At 42.3% G+C, this 16,783-nt stretch overlaps 1 protein-coding gene across 9 annotated transcripts in view; it reads right to left on the bottom strand.

The window, feature by feature from the left end:
• Positions 1 to 1,593: 1,593 nt before the first annotated feature.
• MAP4K4 (mitogen-activated protein kinase kinase kinase kinase 4) overlaps positions 1,594 to 16,783 on the bottom strand; it is a 164,110-nt gene continuing 148,920 nt past the window's right edge. For all 9 annotated transcript variants that reach the window (XM_082072911.1, XM_082072912.1, XM_082072915.1 and 6 more), the window contains 6 exons: positions 12,732 to 12,866; positions 9,654 to 9,754; positions 8,763 to 8,912; positions 7,780 to 7,939; positions 5,607 to 5,746; positions 1,594 to 4,821 (listed from right to left, as the gene is read on the bottom strand). In XM_082072911.1, the coding sequence (XP_081929037.1) occupies positions 4,738 to 4,821; positions 5,607 to 5,746; positions 7,780 to 7,939; positions 8,763 to 8,912; positions 9,654 to 9,754; positions 12,732 to 12,866 (770 nt within the window). In that variant the 3' untranslated portion in view covers positions 1,594 to 4,737. The remainder of the gene's footprint in view (positions 4,822 to 5,606; positions 5,747 to 7,779; positions 7,940 to 8,762; positions 8,913 to 9,653; positions 9,755 to 12,731; positions 12,867 to 16,783) is intronic.

Raw genomic sequence — 16,783 nt, 5'->3', positions numbered from 1 at the left:
CAAGCTCTCTGCAAGAGAGGCAGCAGCCCACAAAATCTATACTCTCTCCCTTTCATGTAAGGTCCTACACAATCTTAATGCTCTAGCATGTGTGTTTCAGCAAAGTAACCCCCCAAAAAGGGCTGCCTCTTGTACCTTTTGTAATTTGCAGTTTTTTAACTTTAATCTCATAGCTAAGTGTACTTCTCATTACTAATATTTAACTTGCATGTTTAAAATATTTTTTTTTAAAAATGTTTCAAATGCTCCCTTTGATGTTTTGATCATTTCTTTCTCTGGTTTGACTACTGTAGTTGTTCATTTTGAAGACGCACATTCTTTTGCTGCACAATTCATTCTCTTCTGTGTACATCCCACCTGCCCTCATGAGGTACAAATTTGGGCCCATCTCACCACTGCTACCTACACAAGCCCCACAGAGGAATGAGATCTGCTGCTCAGTTTCCAGTGCCCCAACTTATTATTTCCTGCTGTAAATCACTGCAATTGTGTCTTTCTTCACCAGAACGTGAAGGTTTTGCATGTTGCCTATGGCCTCAGCTTGCACCCGCTGTGAAGCTCACACCTGGGGTTGCTGCTTTCACTTACTGTAATGGGCAACAGCTCGTATTTGTCTTCATGACTAGCTAACGTGCTCAACTAAGCTAAATACGTTTAACTGAGGGAAGTCTTCAAGAGGTCAGGAACGACAGAAGAAAACCAGCAGCTCCAAAGCAGCAACTGAGGCAAGCCAGCAGGAGCCTGGCCAGCAGTTGGCTGGTCCTGCTAATTTCTCAAGCTCAGTATCTCCACTTGCAGAAGCGGAAAAGCTGTGGGGCTCGAGGATTTCAGATACCTTCGTCCATAGGAAGCGAGTGAAGCCCTGAAACATTTCTTCGACTCGCGCCACATCCCACGCCTTCTGCGGATGAAAGCGCGAGGAAAGGCTGGAGCCGGGGAACACAGACTTCCTCCTCCGCTCACAGAGACCAGCCTTGTCGGAAGGAAACGTCTGCTGCTTATCTCCTCTGCAGAAAACAGGCACAGCCCACAGTGGAAAAACATGGGCAAAGGCCAACAAGAACCCTGAACAGCAGCTTTGTATCAAACCTGCTCCATACTTACAGGCTTATAACTTGGAAAGCCTCAAGTTTTTTGGAGTCGTGCTTTTATGTCGTGCAAGAATCTGGGCTCAGGATTCCCGTTTATCGTGCTCTCTTGGTAATAAGTGATGCCAGCTCGCGAAAAATCACATGCTCCAAAGTGGCGTGGCGGGAGGGCACGTTCACAACGCAGTTGGGCTCTCCTTTGTGCAACTTCTTCTTTCCCAACCCCCAGGCACTCACTAATGTTTCTAAGTTTTTTTGTTGTAGCTTCTTTCTTTAAAAGGAAAACTGTAATTCTTGAAAGAGCAACTGCACCAGGAGATAGGGCTTTAAGGAAAAAAAATAAAACAAAAGCAAAAATGCCCTCAAAAGCCCACATTTATTGTCAAAGTCTCTAAAAACGATGAGATTTGACAATAAGGCTTTTGTTCTTAGGATACATGCAACTAGGCAACATGCAGCTTGATTTCTGCAGCCAGTAGATACTCAAAATACTTTCCACATACAATAGGTGTCAATTTGACTTTATTTAAGGAAAAACGGGGAAAAAACAGTAATTTCCATAATACACAGAAGACAAGTTAGATAGCACTGCAAAAAAAAGCTGAGTGTTTTACTTGTCACCAGTCTGCTTTGCAGCTCTACGATTAGTAATTTTAATGCAGTTTGTCATTTTGTATTATTGTTTAGCATCTTTATAATCAGCAGAGTTTGGGGTTATAAATCACAAAAAGTGTACTACTACTACTATGAAAAACTAAAAAACCCACAAAAATCACTTTCAAATAAACCATAAATATGTGATGCACATTAGTGTAACAAAACCATTTTTGTAAACATTTTCTCCAACATAACATGTGCATAAGATAAAAAATAAAAACACTGCAGTCATACAAGTTAGGGTTACTTTGACTTAAAGATACAGAAAATTATTACTTATTAAAGCTTAAAACTAAACCTAGGAGCTTTTCCTTTCTTCTTTGCTTACAAAAGCACTGTTTGAAGAGTTCCATGTGTACATAGTGGTTTTGTAATACTGTTTTTACCTTGCCGTGCTGGCGCTTCTGTGGAGGCAGAAGCTGCCAGTCGGGCAGCCCCACCGAAGGAAGGAGATTGTCCTTCCCCCCCGGAGCCTCCAAACTTCAACAGCATGTATCCGTGACCTGGGCATCCCTACCGTACTGGAGCATCTTCCTCTAGGTGAGTAGCATCAGCTTTCAAGGACTAGATTAAATTTTGACCACATAGCGCTGGAAGATTTATAGATCACGCAGACTGACATTCGATCGAATCAGCTTCGGCAAACTACACTACAGGGCAGCTGTGTGATTACACCCATGTCTACCATCACGTCGCATTTCCGAGTCCCCCTTGAGTTCATTATAGTACAAAAGGTTGATTGTTCTTCCGGCTGACCGCACCGGGCCTGAAAAGAACATATCCTTCACCTTCAACGCTATCCAAAAGTCATACAATTAAAAAAAGGAAAAAAATAGTTCTAGGTATTCCTCCGCCAGCAAATGTAAGGCTTTCTCGAGTTTTATTTCTTATTTTTTTGGGGGGAGGGTAGGGAGGGGAGGTGGGGTGTGTGTGCAGGCGTGTGCGCTGGCAGTACACGTTTACCGCTCACTTTTCAACCCTCGACGACGTTCGAAGGAGAGTCTTCAGCAGCAACGCCGGCTGGGGTGGAAGGATTTACAGCAGTCAGGTTCGAACAGCAAAAGAAGCATCTGTCGAGTCTGAGCTTTGCGCACTCGGTGCCCTTGGCTCTGAATTGATTGTGTGACCAGTCGCTCGAGCCATCGGCTTGACCGAAGGAAATATGTGTTTTAAAAGCCCTACCTGTCATGCCGTGAAGGAAAGTTAACCGCAGCAGAAGACAAAGCCCATGAAACACTGAGAGCCTGTTCACTGAATGAACAGCTTAAGGCAGCTGTCAACAAAGTACCCCACCAAAGGAATGAAAAAATAAGTGAAAACCAAAAGGAAAATGGCTGAATCGTGACACTGTGCATTATTACAACACCAACAGATTATTATACACTCAAGGTTTCTCAAGTAATGAACATGTAGCCATTAAACAAATTATTACTCTCAAGACATTTATTACAAATGTCAGAACTTATTCATAAAATAAAACTGACTTAAAAAAAAAATAAAGAAAAAAGCCAGAGCTGGGATCTTACATCTAAACACAGGTATACGCTGTTTTTATGAATAAGCAGTATTAACTACATTCTTAAAAGAGTTTTAGTGCATTGCATTCTTAAAAAAGAAAAACATCACCGCCCCAAAATGGTTCCTACAACATTTAACAGTTTATAGAACTAGCCTAGTTATTTTAACCTGCCTGTCACTAAGCCCACGTGTTAGAAGAGTGAAACCTCTGGTTTTAGGCTAAATTCAGACTTCTATTAAGGATGAAACTGGTTTAAAAAAATGCCTGCTTTATCAAATTGTGTAAGCAAATTACATTAATCAGTGTCTCACTGCCATACCGCTGCCACTATTGCCCCACCGGACCACTCTCTCCTCCTGCTGAAACTTGCTACGCAATAACAGTCAGAAACCTTTCAATCTGGTAGTTTTGGTATTAAGATTAAATTAGACATTAATGGTTTTCATCTAAAAACGTATAAACTAAACCACCTCTTTTATTTTATGCATTAAAAACAATGAGGTAGGCACAAAAAATAAACATATGTAGTTTGGATTTTATTTCTCTCTTTTTTTTTAGTTCTGCAAGTGCAGACTGTGGTAAAACTGTTGTTGCACTTCTAGGTTTAAACAAAAATTAAACCTTTAACTGAGGCAGTGCTAATACTGTGACATAACCAAGTTCTGGCCTAACACAGAATCATTATAGAAAATGAAATTTTTTACTTTTGTTTTCCTTTTTTCTTTTTTTTTTTTCTTTTTTTTTTCTTTTTTATCATCTGCACATGTTTCAGGCAACACCTGGTACACAGAAAATGACTAAAGTTATTGGCCAGGCCAAAATAAAACTGCAGAAACAAAAAACTCAAGAATTCCACCCCAAGCCCCTTCCCACCCTCCCTGTCCCTAAGAAGTTATTCTAGTCACTTTGTCTTTCACATTTTATAAATATTAACTTCTTAAAACCTGCACCTTCCTCTTTGTCCACATATTGTCACATTACAAAAAAGAAATGTCAATTAAATACATTGTTAACATTACTAGACTAGATCTGCCCTCTGTTTCAGCCAGTCTGACTCTCTACGCCACTTCTCACCTTCTCTTGCCTGCTTGCTCTCCACTCAACAGCATGTTCATGGTAAGTCTGTTTTTTTTTTTTCCTTATTTCTCCCCCCTCCTCTGTTTTACCACTAACAAACAGAGTCCTTCAAAGCCTAGGAATCCTGGAGCTGAAGGGAAAAGAAGACCTGTAGCTTTCTAGCATGATCCCAAATCTCAAAGACATCATAGCACCTGATGGCAATATCTTTACAGCACCAGCTGCGTCGCAGCCTCGGTTCAAAAACAAAAAGAAACCTAACACCAGTGATGCCTGCACACACATTTACACAGAGTGCTGCATTAGTGCAGGTCTGTACTCCAGTTGAAAATAATTCCGAGTTATGAAGATCTCAGACTCTGGATGTCAGCAATTCCTCGCCAAATCCCATGGCTTCTACCAGCTCAGAAGAGAAGTCCTGCCAAGTGTCATGAAATAGACTTGACTGCTTCCACCCGACCGTACGGAGGCAAAGAAAACCTGTGAAGAAAAGAGATGGATAAATTCAACAGGTAGTACTGCAGAAGCTTGAGTTTGCCTTCATTGCCCCTGATACTTAAGGTGGAATGGCAGTGCTGTGCTGGGAACAACTGGGATGGAGTTGACTTTCTTCATAGCAGCTGGGCTTTGTGGCTAAACCAGTGTTGTTGCCGCACCAGCATTGTGGCTACTGCTGTACAACACTGGCACAGCACCAAGGCATCCTCTCAAGCCCCAGCAGCCACTGGGCTGGGGATGGGCAAGAAGCTGGGAGGGGACAATGCCAGGACAACAGACCCAAACTGACAAAAGGGACATCCCATAACCTCTAACATCATGCTCAGCAAAGAGCATCTAGTTGAAGATGTCCCTGCTCATTGAAGGGGGGTTGGAACAGATGACCTTGGAAGGTCCCTTCCAGCCCAAACTGTCCTATGAATAAACACTCAGGGAAAGAGAGAGGATGGGGAAACATCATGGCGATGGCATTTGTCTTCCTAACCAAGCGCTGGAGAAGCAGCAGGATACCCGCCCGTCAGTGGGAGGCTGTGAATTAATTCCTTATTTTGTGTGCAATGCTTTTGCTGTCCTTATTAAACTGTCTTTATCTTCATCCCTGAGTCTTTTTGCCTTCCTTCTTTCTTGTCCCCATCCCACAAGAGAGGGGAGTGAGTGAGAGCCTGGGTAGGTGTCTGGCTGCTGGTCAGGGTCAAGCCACCCCCAATGTCCAGTTAAAGTACAGGTTTATCATTTTGGCAACAAACTGGGAAGCAGGGGAATGATACCTTGTCATTGCGTTCACACAAGAACTTGAGTCTTTGTGCCCTTTTGTGCATGAACACACCGTCCAAATGTCCAGTTTCCACCGACCGTATTTCGATTGCTTTTTCTCCCCAGCCCATGATCTGGTTGGATCGGATGTACGCTTTGGACAGAAAACACAGCACACAGCCCGTTAGGACAGGTAGAGGGCAACATGGAAGAACCGAAAAAGCAGAGGCATATACGATGCACTCTGGTTAAAAATGACGTACATGTACTTATTATAACATGTTCAAAGTGCTATTTCTGTCTTCAGCATCTTCACGAAGCCTAAAAATACCTTTTTTATTTTAATTTCCCCGTGGGTTTTCCATGTTAGTTATATACATCTTGCCTGAGCATTCATGACACAATGGGAACCTTCCAACCTTCAATTAAATGGAAGGAACATCAAGTTTTTACAAAGGCTTTTTCTGTCAAGTTTGGCAAAGAGACAGGCTAATTAGGTGTTGACAAGGAGAAAGCAGAACCCAAGGTTTAAATAGACTAAAACCATCCAGTCTGGTATGTCCCCAGCACCAGCTCTGTGTCTTACAGTGTTATTCTCCCTCCTTGAAGGAATAATCTGTCAGCAAAAACAGAGAAAGGAGAGAGGGAAAGGGAAAACTTGAAAAAAAAATTAGCTAGCCTCCTTTTATAGGAGCAATATTTCAAAAACCTATTCTCCTTCTTGAGAAAGCCAACTGGTCTGAAAAGTATTCTGTGTATCTTAAAAAGAGGTTCATATTAAGCACTCCAAGTGGAAATACTATCATTTGTCATACTGCTTTCCTTTGTGCCAAACAAAGCAAAAAAATCAAGCATTTTTACTCAAGAGTGTCACTGGGGGAAACAGATTCATAGCAGCATGAGGAAAAAATATGTTCTTGATAGTGGTAAAAGATCAAGTACAGGAGAAAGTCACCAACATTGTAAAGAGGTATATTCAAAAAGTGATTTGATGGATAGTCTTAGGAACGCTGCCAAAAATAACATATGGGAACTTAATGAAGAAAAAGCTGTTGCCTCTGATTTGCATGCACATTTACCAGAGAAAACAAAAAGAACAACAATAGCTCTTAGCAAGCAGAATTTAAAAAATGTTTAACTCTGCAGTACTTCTCTTTTATAGATTTCTCCTCTTATTAATTATCAGTGAAACTAAATCAAATTATCTATTACAGTACACCTATAGCATCGCATATAGCATCATCATGGAAATGTATTTCTTTTTAAACACGTCACTAGTGGTAACTGGGCCAAATAGCTTCTAAAAATTGTCAGATGAGATGTTCAGATGGTGTCAGCTGCCTCAGTGCCATTTACTTGACAGGCACTCCAGTCCCCAGAGGAGGTACAATTTGCCAGTTGATAAATTCTGCTGGCTTTTAGATCTAGACAAGATTTAATCACCCCAGGAGCAAACATGACATGCATGAAACTTCTTTAAATTTCTTCCTCCGTTATTGTTCGCATTGCTCCAACAGCTATCAGGAGTCGTCTCCCAATACGTGCATCCATTCCAAAGCACATTAAATTCAATGTGTTTGCCCAACAAAATGAAGGTGTGACCACAGCCTATGCTCCACTCGGCACTGAAATACAGCAGCACAGGTGGTAAAAAGGATCCTGGTGTGGACTTGGGTCAGTGACAAACCTGAGCCCATTTCACTGCTCCCACTCTCAAATCTACCTTATTTTGAACGGGAGAGATATGGGATAATTATGATGCTAGGATAGACGAGCAACCTGCAGGCGAATTAAAGTAGACACATAAATCAGATATACAGACTGTTATCTAAATATTATTACCTGTAATAATATCTTACCGATCTGCCACCTTACATGTCTTTATACAGAAAGGTTTCTATAACTTCGTGGTTGTCTACCAAAAATTGTTCAGCAGCCTACAGAGGCCCCAGTGAGTTTTTCATTCCTGAACTTCAGAGCTTGCTTGTTTGGATTTTGTTCTTAAAAAACTTAGCACAAAACAGATCCATATGATTACTCTCCACTTTGCACAGCTGTTTGCCAGGAATACCGTATCATCACTGCTTCTGAATCTGAAGTCAAACCCAATGCCCCTTCCTTCTGCCCACGCGCACACACTCGTGCTCCCCAATGGCACGTTGTGTATGATTTGCCAGGGGCACCTACCAACTGAGGTTGGCATTTCTCCCCACTGCAAAACCACATCCTTGGTTATCCTTCCGTACGTGTTGACATAAACTCCTTCATCCTCGTAGCAGACCAGCAGCTCCATCCCATCCGTGTTTGGGAGAATGATGATTGCGTGAGGTTGGATACTGCTCTGGATCTACAGGGACAAAAGAGAAAAGGAAGCCTTTTGTTTTAATGCCCCAGAGCCTGTGCTGGGAGAAAGGGCTGGGTGATTTTTGATTTTGGCTGACAGCAGATTGGCGGTTCACTCACTTTTAGAACTGCTAGTTCTGCTCTTCCCCAGGCTAGATACCCTACACAGTGACAACAAAGACCTGGCAACCCTTGAGGCACAAATCCTCTCATCTTCAGGCAGCCATCTAAACACAGGAAAGCTGAATTTCTCTGTAAAGGTGCCCATTTCTTTCCAGGGGAAGAAAGGGAGCTGGAGGCAAGCAGCCCAGATGCAGACTTCAGAACTCTGCACTGCAGTGAATACTGCTTGAGGAGGTGCATCACACACTGCAGACCCACCTGACACCTTTGTGTACAATGAACAACAGGAAACCTTGGTAGCTAAGGCCACCTGGCCTTTGACAACTCTGTTGTACCTCACATCAGTGGGCTGTTGTGTCATTTGTAGCACCACCTTCCCTGCAGCCTCTGCCAGGCATATTTGCAACACACTCGGTCATTTAGCTGCTACCCCTGGACCAGTCACGCTGACCCATGTCAGACCTGAGTGGGCAGTTCCCAACCACGGAGACATACTGATCGTGAGGAGAGGACAAAAAGCGAGGCACAAACCCCTAAAGCACAGGTGGCCACACCTGCTCAGACTCCTCTACCCAATTTACAGCTGCCAGCATCTGGCAGTGATCCACAGAGACAGCCTGACAAGTTGGTCATGTGAGGAAAGGAAGAGGGTGGGGAAAAACCAGAAAGAAAGAAAAAAACCCAACACCAGCAGCAACTCTTACATGTGTTGGTAGATAAATATCATAGACTGATCCTGAATCCACATCAACAGCATGGAATCCAGCGCAGGAGCCATAGATCACTTTTAGTCTCTGACCCTCTTCTACAGTTAGATCCACCAGCAATGGCTTATGTACCAATTCTCCAAACGACTGTAAGACAACCACCAGTGAGATTTACTTTACTGCTTAGAACCACAGTGGAGTTTACAAAAACATGTTCTAATGCACATACTATGGGTTTATTCATCCCACATCCCTCTGGCCCCCACCCACCAGACCAGCCAGACTAACGTGTCTCTCATGGACAAGGACAGATAACTCTGCAACCCGTTGCATTTCAATCACATAAAATTGTAAGCGATTTTCTGTGGAGTTTACTTTAGTTGGTCTGTTTGTTTTTTACTAAACATTGTTTTCCCCAAAGTTCAGGGCAAATTGACACTCCCGTAGTGATTGCTTCAATCTGCACAACCGACACTGATTGTCTGCACGTCAGTCTGGTAATTATACCAAGCCAGTTAACTTCATTCCTGCTGCATTCAAAAACATAACAATGCTGAGTATCACTTAATGACTTGTTCTGCTCAGATGAAGATGTTTAGGCTCAGTTCACTTCTCTCTGCCTCATGTTTTATTTACAGAGAGATGAAACAAACAGTTTTGATATTGTGTCATTTTGATTATTAGTTTGTGCTCAGTTCCAATTCAGAACTTTTAACTATACTGCCTCTTAAGAGCTAAACAAGCTCTTAAAATATAATATGAAGGTCATGGAAGATTTACCAAAGAACTTGTAAGATGGCCATGATAAAATGTCAGAGCATTTTGGTAAAAGGGGTAACTGCAAGTGGATAAACGAAAACCCTACATATGACTGAAATATACTGTTACCTTAAAGGCCATAAATTTATGGTATGGCTTTGGTGCCCATGCATAGACTTCCACAGAACTCTTCAATGCAATTACCAAGAACTTGATTCTTTCATATTTTACTGAAATTGAAGAAAACAAACAAACAAAAAAATCAGCAGTAATTCCAAATTCGTTTCAGTTACTTCGGGAAAGCAGAAAATGACAATATTTCTCCATACTTACATACATTTGGAGATTTCTACTAACACTGTATTTTAGGATTGATAATTCTGTGTAGTTAAGTTTTTTGACACATTTATGCCACAAAAATGATTATTCTTATCAGTAACCGAACCCATCACCAAATCTTGAATTACCTAGTTGGTACATACTTATTTACACTTTTTTTTTTTCACATTAGACAGTGCTTACTCATCAAGATAAGATAATTGGTTTTCAGACAGGGACATTTCCAATAACAGAAACCTATGACTGCAGCAGAGTGAATTGGCAGTTCCAGTCACAGCACTGACTGGTATTTTGAACTGATGGCAAAATTCTCCAGGACAAAGGAGGGAATAAAAGGAACTGAAAAGTTAAAAACCAAGTCCATTTCAAAAGCAAAGGCAAGTTTGGTTGAATAGCACTTCTCTTTGTCCCTAAAGCCTGAGGTAAGTAATTTGAAAAAAACAAAACCCAAACACACACGAAAAACCCCACAAACAAACAAAACCTAACAAAAACAAACAAACAAATGAAACCAAATGGAATTTACCAGAAACAAAGTGTCATGACAAAGTTGATCCACAAATTATTGAATATATCTCTGTTCCCACATTCAAACAGCATGCTAAATTAACCATCAAAAAAGCTCTATTCACTACTTCTGTTTTCCAGAGGGGACCGATAATGTCTAGAAATAGCCATTCAAGAAATTTTACTGGATCTGCACTTCCAGCTGCCATCTGGATTTGGGAAGGAACAGATCATGGGGACTTCCAACTGCTGAGGCTTGTTAACCTCTTTTCAGCACTCTTTTTGGGGGAGAAGAAAAAAAAATAGCATCACTTGGATGACATCGAGAAATCTCAGGAGGTTTCTGCTACATCTTCAAGTTTTAGGGGAATATGACAGTTTTGCAAAACAATGAGTAATTCTGTGCACATTCACCTTCTGCAATTGTATATCTCAACCAAAACTGATTTTGAAACATGGCAGGAGTGAAAAATTTCAGACTTGTGAGAAGAAAACTTATTTAATAAATGCTATTTTAATGCCTTTTAGATAGCTTACCACTGTACAAGCCTGCAGTTGTTGTCTCTTGGTAGGTAACAGGGAGACAAAGCTACTACTTGCTTCCTTTTTACTCTGCAGGGAAGCAAGACTACTGAACTGTAAGTGTTAAAGGACTTGACATTTTTTGAACAGACTAAAAGAAGTCTCTCAACCTCCACAGCTGTACCAACTGAAAAACAGAGCTTTTGTTCAGTCTTGTCTAGCTTACAAGACTGCTCGGAATATTTTCTTGGGGAAGAGGGGTTGTTGAACAAAACCACCTTGTCTGTGAAAGGGGACCTTTGACAATCCACATTCTTTGCTCTTGGTGCTATCTGGGAATTCACCCAAATCTTAAGTTTCAAAAGAGCAATGTATCATTTAAAGGAGCCAAAAAATTGCTTGAAGCAACCAAAATCCATAAATACCACTTCACCCTAACGTTTGAGACCCCTGTCTCATCAAAGAGACAAGGAAGCGACCAGTGCCAGCTGTCTCGGTGGTGGCCTCCCGAGCATGAGCCCAACTCTTGGCAGAGCTCATCCCTCCTTGGGAACTAAAGCACAGCTGTCAAAGAGGCCTCTCACTACCTGAAGAAGTCATCTGCAGTTCACAGGGAAGTTCAGTGCCAGGCTGCAGCCCAGAGGAACAAACCCCACTTCATCTGGAAGAGAATGCTCTTTGTTTCATGCACTTCCCTGCTGGAAAGCCTTCTTGCAATAGCTGTTAATGTATTGTTAACAGGCCGCTTCATTACGCTGCTGACGCCCTGGGTTATGATACCAGAGAAATACATTATTTATTTGGTTCGGGGTCAAGTTCCTGGTTCAGCAGTCACTTACTGCCATTGTTATTGATTGCAGCCCACAAGTAGGTTATTTCCAAGAGCACACACATGACAGGAGGAGACTAAGCTCAGCCAAATTGCTGCTGCTCCACATTGAGTGACACAGCTGGAAAGGAACTGAGCTGGCTCTTAGGAGGAAACCAAATCAAAGGCAACATCCAGGGCCCGTTAAGATGCATCACGAGACTGAAGCAGGAGAAAGAGCTCTTGGTTCATACCCCCACCTGCAGGGCAGCTGGCTCACTGCATACTCTGCTGATGGAATGCTACATGTCTTTCAATAGTTTTGGTGGAAGTTCCTACAGCCAAATCATTTTAAAGGACCTAAAGCCACTCAAAAGGCACCTGCCTAGTGAAAACACATTTCATCCCATAAATGTACTGCAATGGATCTGAGACAGCATTAGGAAATTTCATAAGCTAAGGGGAATCAATGAATCATCTTGAAGTTAAACATATGCTTCTGTTCCCAGATGCTCCTCAAAGCTCATGCACTAGCTGGGTTTGCTTTCTCCTCCCACTCTCTTTTTTTTTTTTTCCCCCACTCTTTAAAATCTACATTAAAATGAAGATTTTTTTTCACGCCACTCCATCATGTGATTTCATCACAGTAAAAGATCAGGAAAACCTATTAGTAGACTAGAGTCCCTCTGTCACCTAAAGGGTCTAACAGAGGCAGTGAAAGGTTACCAGCCTTCACTGTCTGCATTAGCACTCTCCTGGAAGTTGCATCCACCACGGGAAGGAGACGGATGGGGATATGCACCCACTCCAGTTCACAGCCCAGCATCCCACCGCAAAACCTCTCCCAATATTCAGTTTAACCCAGTACCTTGTCACCTACTCTGGCGCTTTGCCAGAGAAGTTCGCTGTGAGGGATAGGGAATACAGCCAGAAATAAAACCAAATCTTAAACCCAGCAGCTACATGCACCGCAGTTCCCTCCCTTGCCCAGCTTTTACCCCGACAATTTGATTATCGTATTCGCTACTCACCAACTTTATAGTGCACGCAGCCTTCCAGGTCGCCCACCGTTGTCCAGCCCTGTTTCTTTTCTACTTCAGGATCGTTGTGAAGGATTTTATTTCTTAACCAGGACAAATAGTAAACTCGCAACTTGTTCTTTTTACCTGGCCACAAAATGAAAAAGGTTGGTTTATCTCCATAGGAAGATAAGTGCAAAAATCCCCTTCCCAAGCAAATAGAAAGGCCCGCAGAGCAAATCACAGTAACAACAAAAGAAAAACTGCTGCAACTACAGATATCTCCCTCAGTTTTTATGCCCACAACAGCTTTTCTCTAGACTCCACCCAAACACATGCTTTCCTGATAATCAATGACAGAGACTCATGGTAATACCACATGAACATAAGCTAAAGGGAACAGCTCTTTGTTTGTCTGGTTTTTAGTATGGACACAACTTTTATTAGAAAAGGGTTATACTCCACAACAAAAGCACTGAGATTAAAAAAAAAAAAAAAAGAGCTGAGTCAGAACAGCTCTTCTTCAGACAAGACCATAGGAGAGTAGCAGGATGGAATTTGAGGCCTGAAATTATCTATACAGCTACCAGAAGAGAACAGGACTAGTTTGAAAGGAGGAAGCACAACTGAAGAAGAATATGGTGATGAAGTGTATTGTACAAATTCTTCCCAGTTAGGGACCAGGACACTTCTATCCTTTACATCATCCTCAGACACAAAATCTCATCAAGTTTTATTAAGATTGTTCATTATTCCTCTGGAAGAAAAGCACACCAAACAACAGCACTAAACAATTTCATTACTGAACCACTTTACAGCAGTTCTGCTGTAAGGAAAAATGTACAATATCTGAAATTGCAGTGAGAGAATTTCACACAGCCCAAGCAAACTTTATCCACTTGCTAAAAGCTGACAACTGCTTTGCCAGCAAGCCCTAACCTCGTGGTGCACGGAGTGTTGTACTTATCAGGCTGCACACAAACTGCAAGAGGTGTTTCTTCTCCACAGGTGAGAGAATCTACATGCCCAGGCTACTTTATCTTCATCTGCCATGGTCATCAAAATACAGCTCAGACTCTTAACTCTCAATATGAGAAGCCTCCTTGAATGTGGAACAAGGTTCATAATAAACTTTATCAGTGACTCTTTAATAACTAATGGCCCACAAAGCATTTGCTGAACTAGTGAGAAGGTGACCCTGATGAAAATACTCAAGGTTTGCATTCTCCAGCTGCTTTGTTGCCCGAAGCCATCACAGTCCCTCAGATGAAACTGGAGGTGAAGTAGAGAGGTGGTCGCTGCTTTGATTAGGAGCCATTTAGGAGGTCTCCGCACAAGGAAAGGGAATAGGAGATGCTCTCAGGAACCCAACTTGTCAGTGCAGTAGCTCCATGCTAGTGCTTCACCAGCCATGATGAGGAACCTGTGTGACTCTGGACAGTGTTTCCCAGGCCTTGGAGATGACAGGAGAAATCTGAGAGTGCTGCAGTCAGTGCTGGGCTGGCCAAGTGAAACGATACTGGTCGACTCTGCAGAAAGCCAGGACCTGTCAGAATGGTCCACCTGACAGCCTGCCGGCTGTCTTTAATTTGTCTATTAAGTTTTCACACGATGCACACCAATGGATCAGTTTCTGGATGGTTGCCCATTTCAGAAAAGGGTGTACAGGCACTGTCTTTTGTTTACCCCTACTACAGATTTGACAGTAAGTGAGCACCCTGATTTACTGCCTGACTTCATATTTATTAAGCCAAGTTTCATAAAGGGATAAAAGCCCCACCACTACCATGGCTCAGTAAGATTTGGAAAAGGGACCAGAGCAGGAAACAATATTCCCAGAAGTCATGCATCTGACCAAGAAAAGGTCCTCCTGTGAAAATTCTGCAAACAATCCCCACAAGGGGTCTTTTAGAAACACTGAAATACAGAACACAGTCCAGACTAGAAGGTTTTGGGTGAGTGAGGGCTCAGAGGGCACAGGATAGCTGAAGGTCAGTACAACGCACCATTTGTTTTTAAAACCACCACAAGTCCCTGTGCACTGGGAGACAAATTCTCTCTCAGATATTTCCATGGCTTCAGCTGCCCCAGTAGCTTAGTCAAACTTGAAGGGTCAGAACAAACATTACACATGGGAATCTCCCAGCATGTGGCTAATTATATTTTTTTTCTTCTGGTTCACATGATGAGCACCAGGGTATTTCTCTCCAACCAGAAACATTTTTCAAAACAACAACAGAGAAATATCTCAAGTGTGTTCCCATTGTGCTTTAGTGTCTAGACCACAAGGAAAGTCACAAGACAGGAAATTCCTCTGCCTTTCAGCAGCCTAACATGAAAAGAGAAGGACCGGTTAGTTTTATAAACATGGCTATGTGTGTATTTCAACAAGTTATGCTGCTCTTAATGTTCATACTGGGAGTGGGGGTATTAGATCCCTCTCCTTGTATATCTCCACCAGTCAGTTTTAAAAGCTCACAAAAATCTGGCCGTTTTTATTTTTTTTTGGTCTGTTATGGCCATGAAAGAAGAAAGAAAACTCTGCTCCAGCCACCAAACGAACTGATCAGCCAGTGACTTCTATGAAAACTCCCAGCTCTGGTTCTCCCACAGACGCCATTTCAAATGCAAAGTCCCTTTACCTATATTGAGTTTTTTGTTTTTATTGTCACTGTGGTTTTTAATTATTAAGCAGGCAGATTCCAACCAGTTCTTCTACTTTGTCATCCCTTCCTACCTCCCCGAGCGGTACCATCAGCAAGTTGGGATGGCAAAACCCTCAGGAAGCCACATGTGGAGTGTGTTCTGTACGCACGTCGTCACTCTCTCTTCCAGTGTTCTTATGGCTCTCGGCACAGTATCACCTGAGCAGTCGAAACTACTTTTTTGCCTCTCAACAGAATGAAGAACCAATTAACTCCTCTGCTTTGACCTGCAAAGCCTTCTTGTACCAGCTGTAGCAGCTCAGTATCTCAGCATCAAAAGCTTTGTTGTCAATAAGTTTTATATTTGAGATATACACTGGGGGAAGAATTCACTTCAGGTTTCCAGACTCAAAAGAATGTATATTATAAGCTATTTCAGGTGACAATCCCCCAAAATCCTAATGCACTGCAATTTCTTTGCACAATGTGGTGACACTTTTCAAACCTCGCTACTGTCAGCACATCACCACCCGAAAAAGCCAAGGGAACGTACGGCCGAGAGCGCTGTATGGAGCTGAAAAACGCTCCCAGCAGAGCAGCAGCAGTCCTGGGACAGAGCTCGGAGGCAGCTCCATAACCCAGCTGCCAAAACACACCATCTGCAGAGACACCTCCCCAAGTCAGTGTTCCCAGTTTGCCTGGAAAGGTGGAGCAACCCACTATAAATAAAAAGACACTAAGAGAAGTCCAGCATGAGCGTAGCTTAAATTGAGCACCGCAGCAGCTGGAACAGGAAAGTAAGGGGGGGACCTGAGCAAAAAAGCATCATGGTTTCACCAAGCGTGCTCCCCATCCGTCTCTCAGTGGGCAGAGCTGCCTCTTTCCCGCCTCGTACTCCAGTACGCAGGAGATGGGACAGAGACAAAGGCATAAACCAGTGGAAGATCAGCCGATTTCTTAAGGGTTAATGTAGCGTGCCTCCACAGAGGAAGCAATCGGTTTGAAAGAAACAAAGAAAAAGGATGTGTCAGGGTACTCATATCATGACTGATATAAACGTAAATAAACTTAAAACAATTATACACAAGACTGAATCACAGACACTTGTCATCTGTGTAGGATGTGCTTCAAATCAACAGATTTTACACAAGTTGGATTATACAATATTTTTGTTTATAAGGTCTACTATAGAATAAACTCTATCAAATGGTGCTTTTCAAACAGCTTACATTTTAACATACAATGTTAGATAACAAAAGGACACACAGCATGCTGTGTTTTTTTAAACCCTCCTTGATTTATCTTTTCTTTTTAAAGATTTCATAGCATAGCTGTAGCTGAGAATGCAGCAAGCAATAAGCCAATAAAATACAGTTGTTCTAGACCGAAACGAGGTCTCACGTTGACAACACCAAGAGA

Source organism: Streptopelia decaocto (genome assembly GCF_964273445.1).
Source record: "Streptopelia decaocto genome assembly, chromosome: 1".
Classification (NCBI taxonomy): Eukaryota; Metazoa; Chordata; class Aves; order Columbiformes; family Columbidae; genus Streptopelia; species Streptopelia decaocto.
This window is presented reverse-complemented; position numbering and strand designations above follow the sequence as displayed.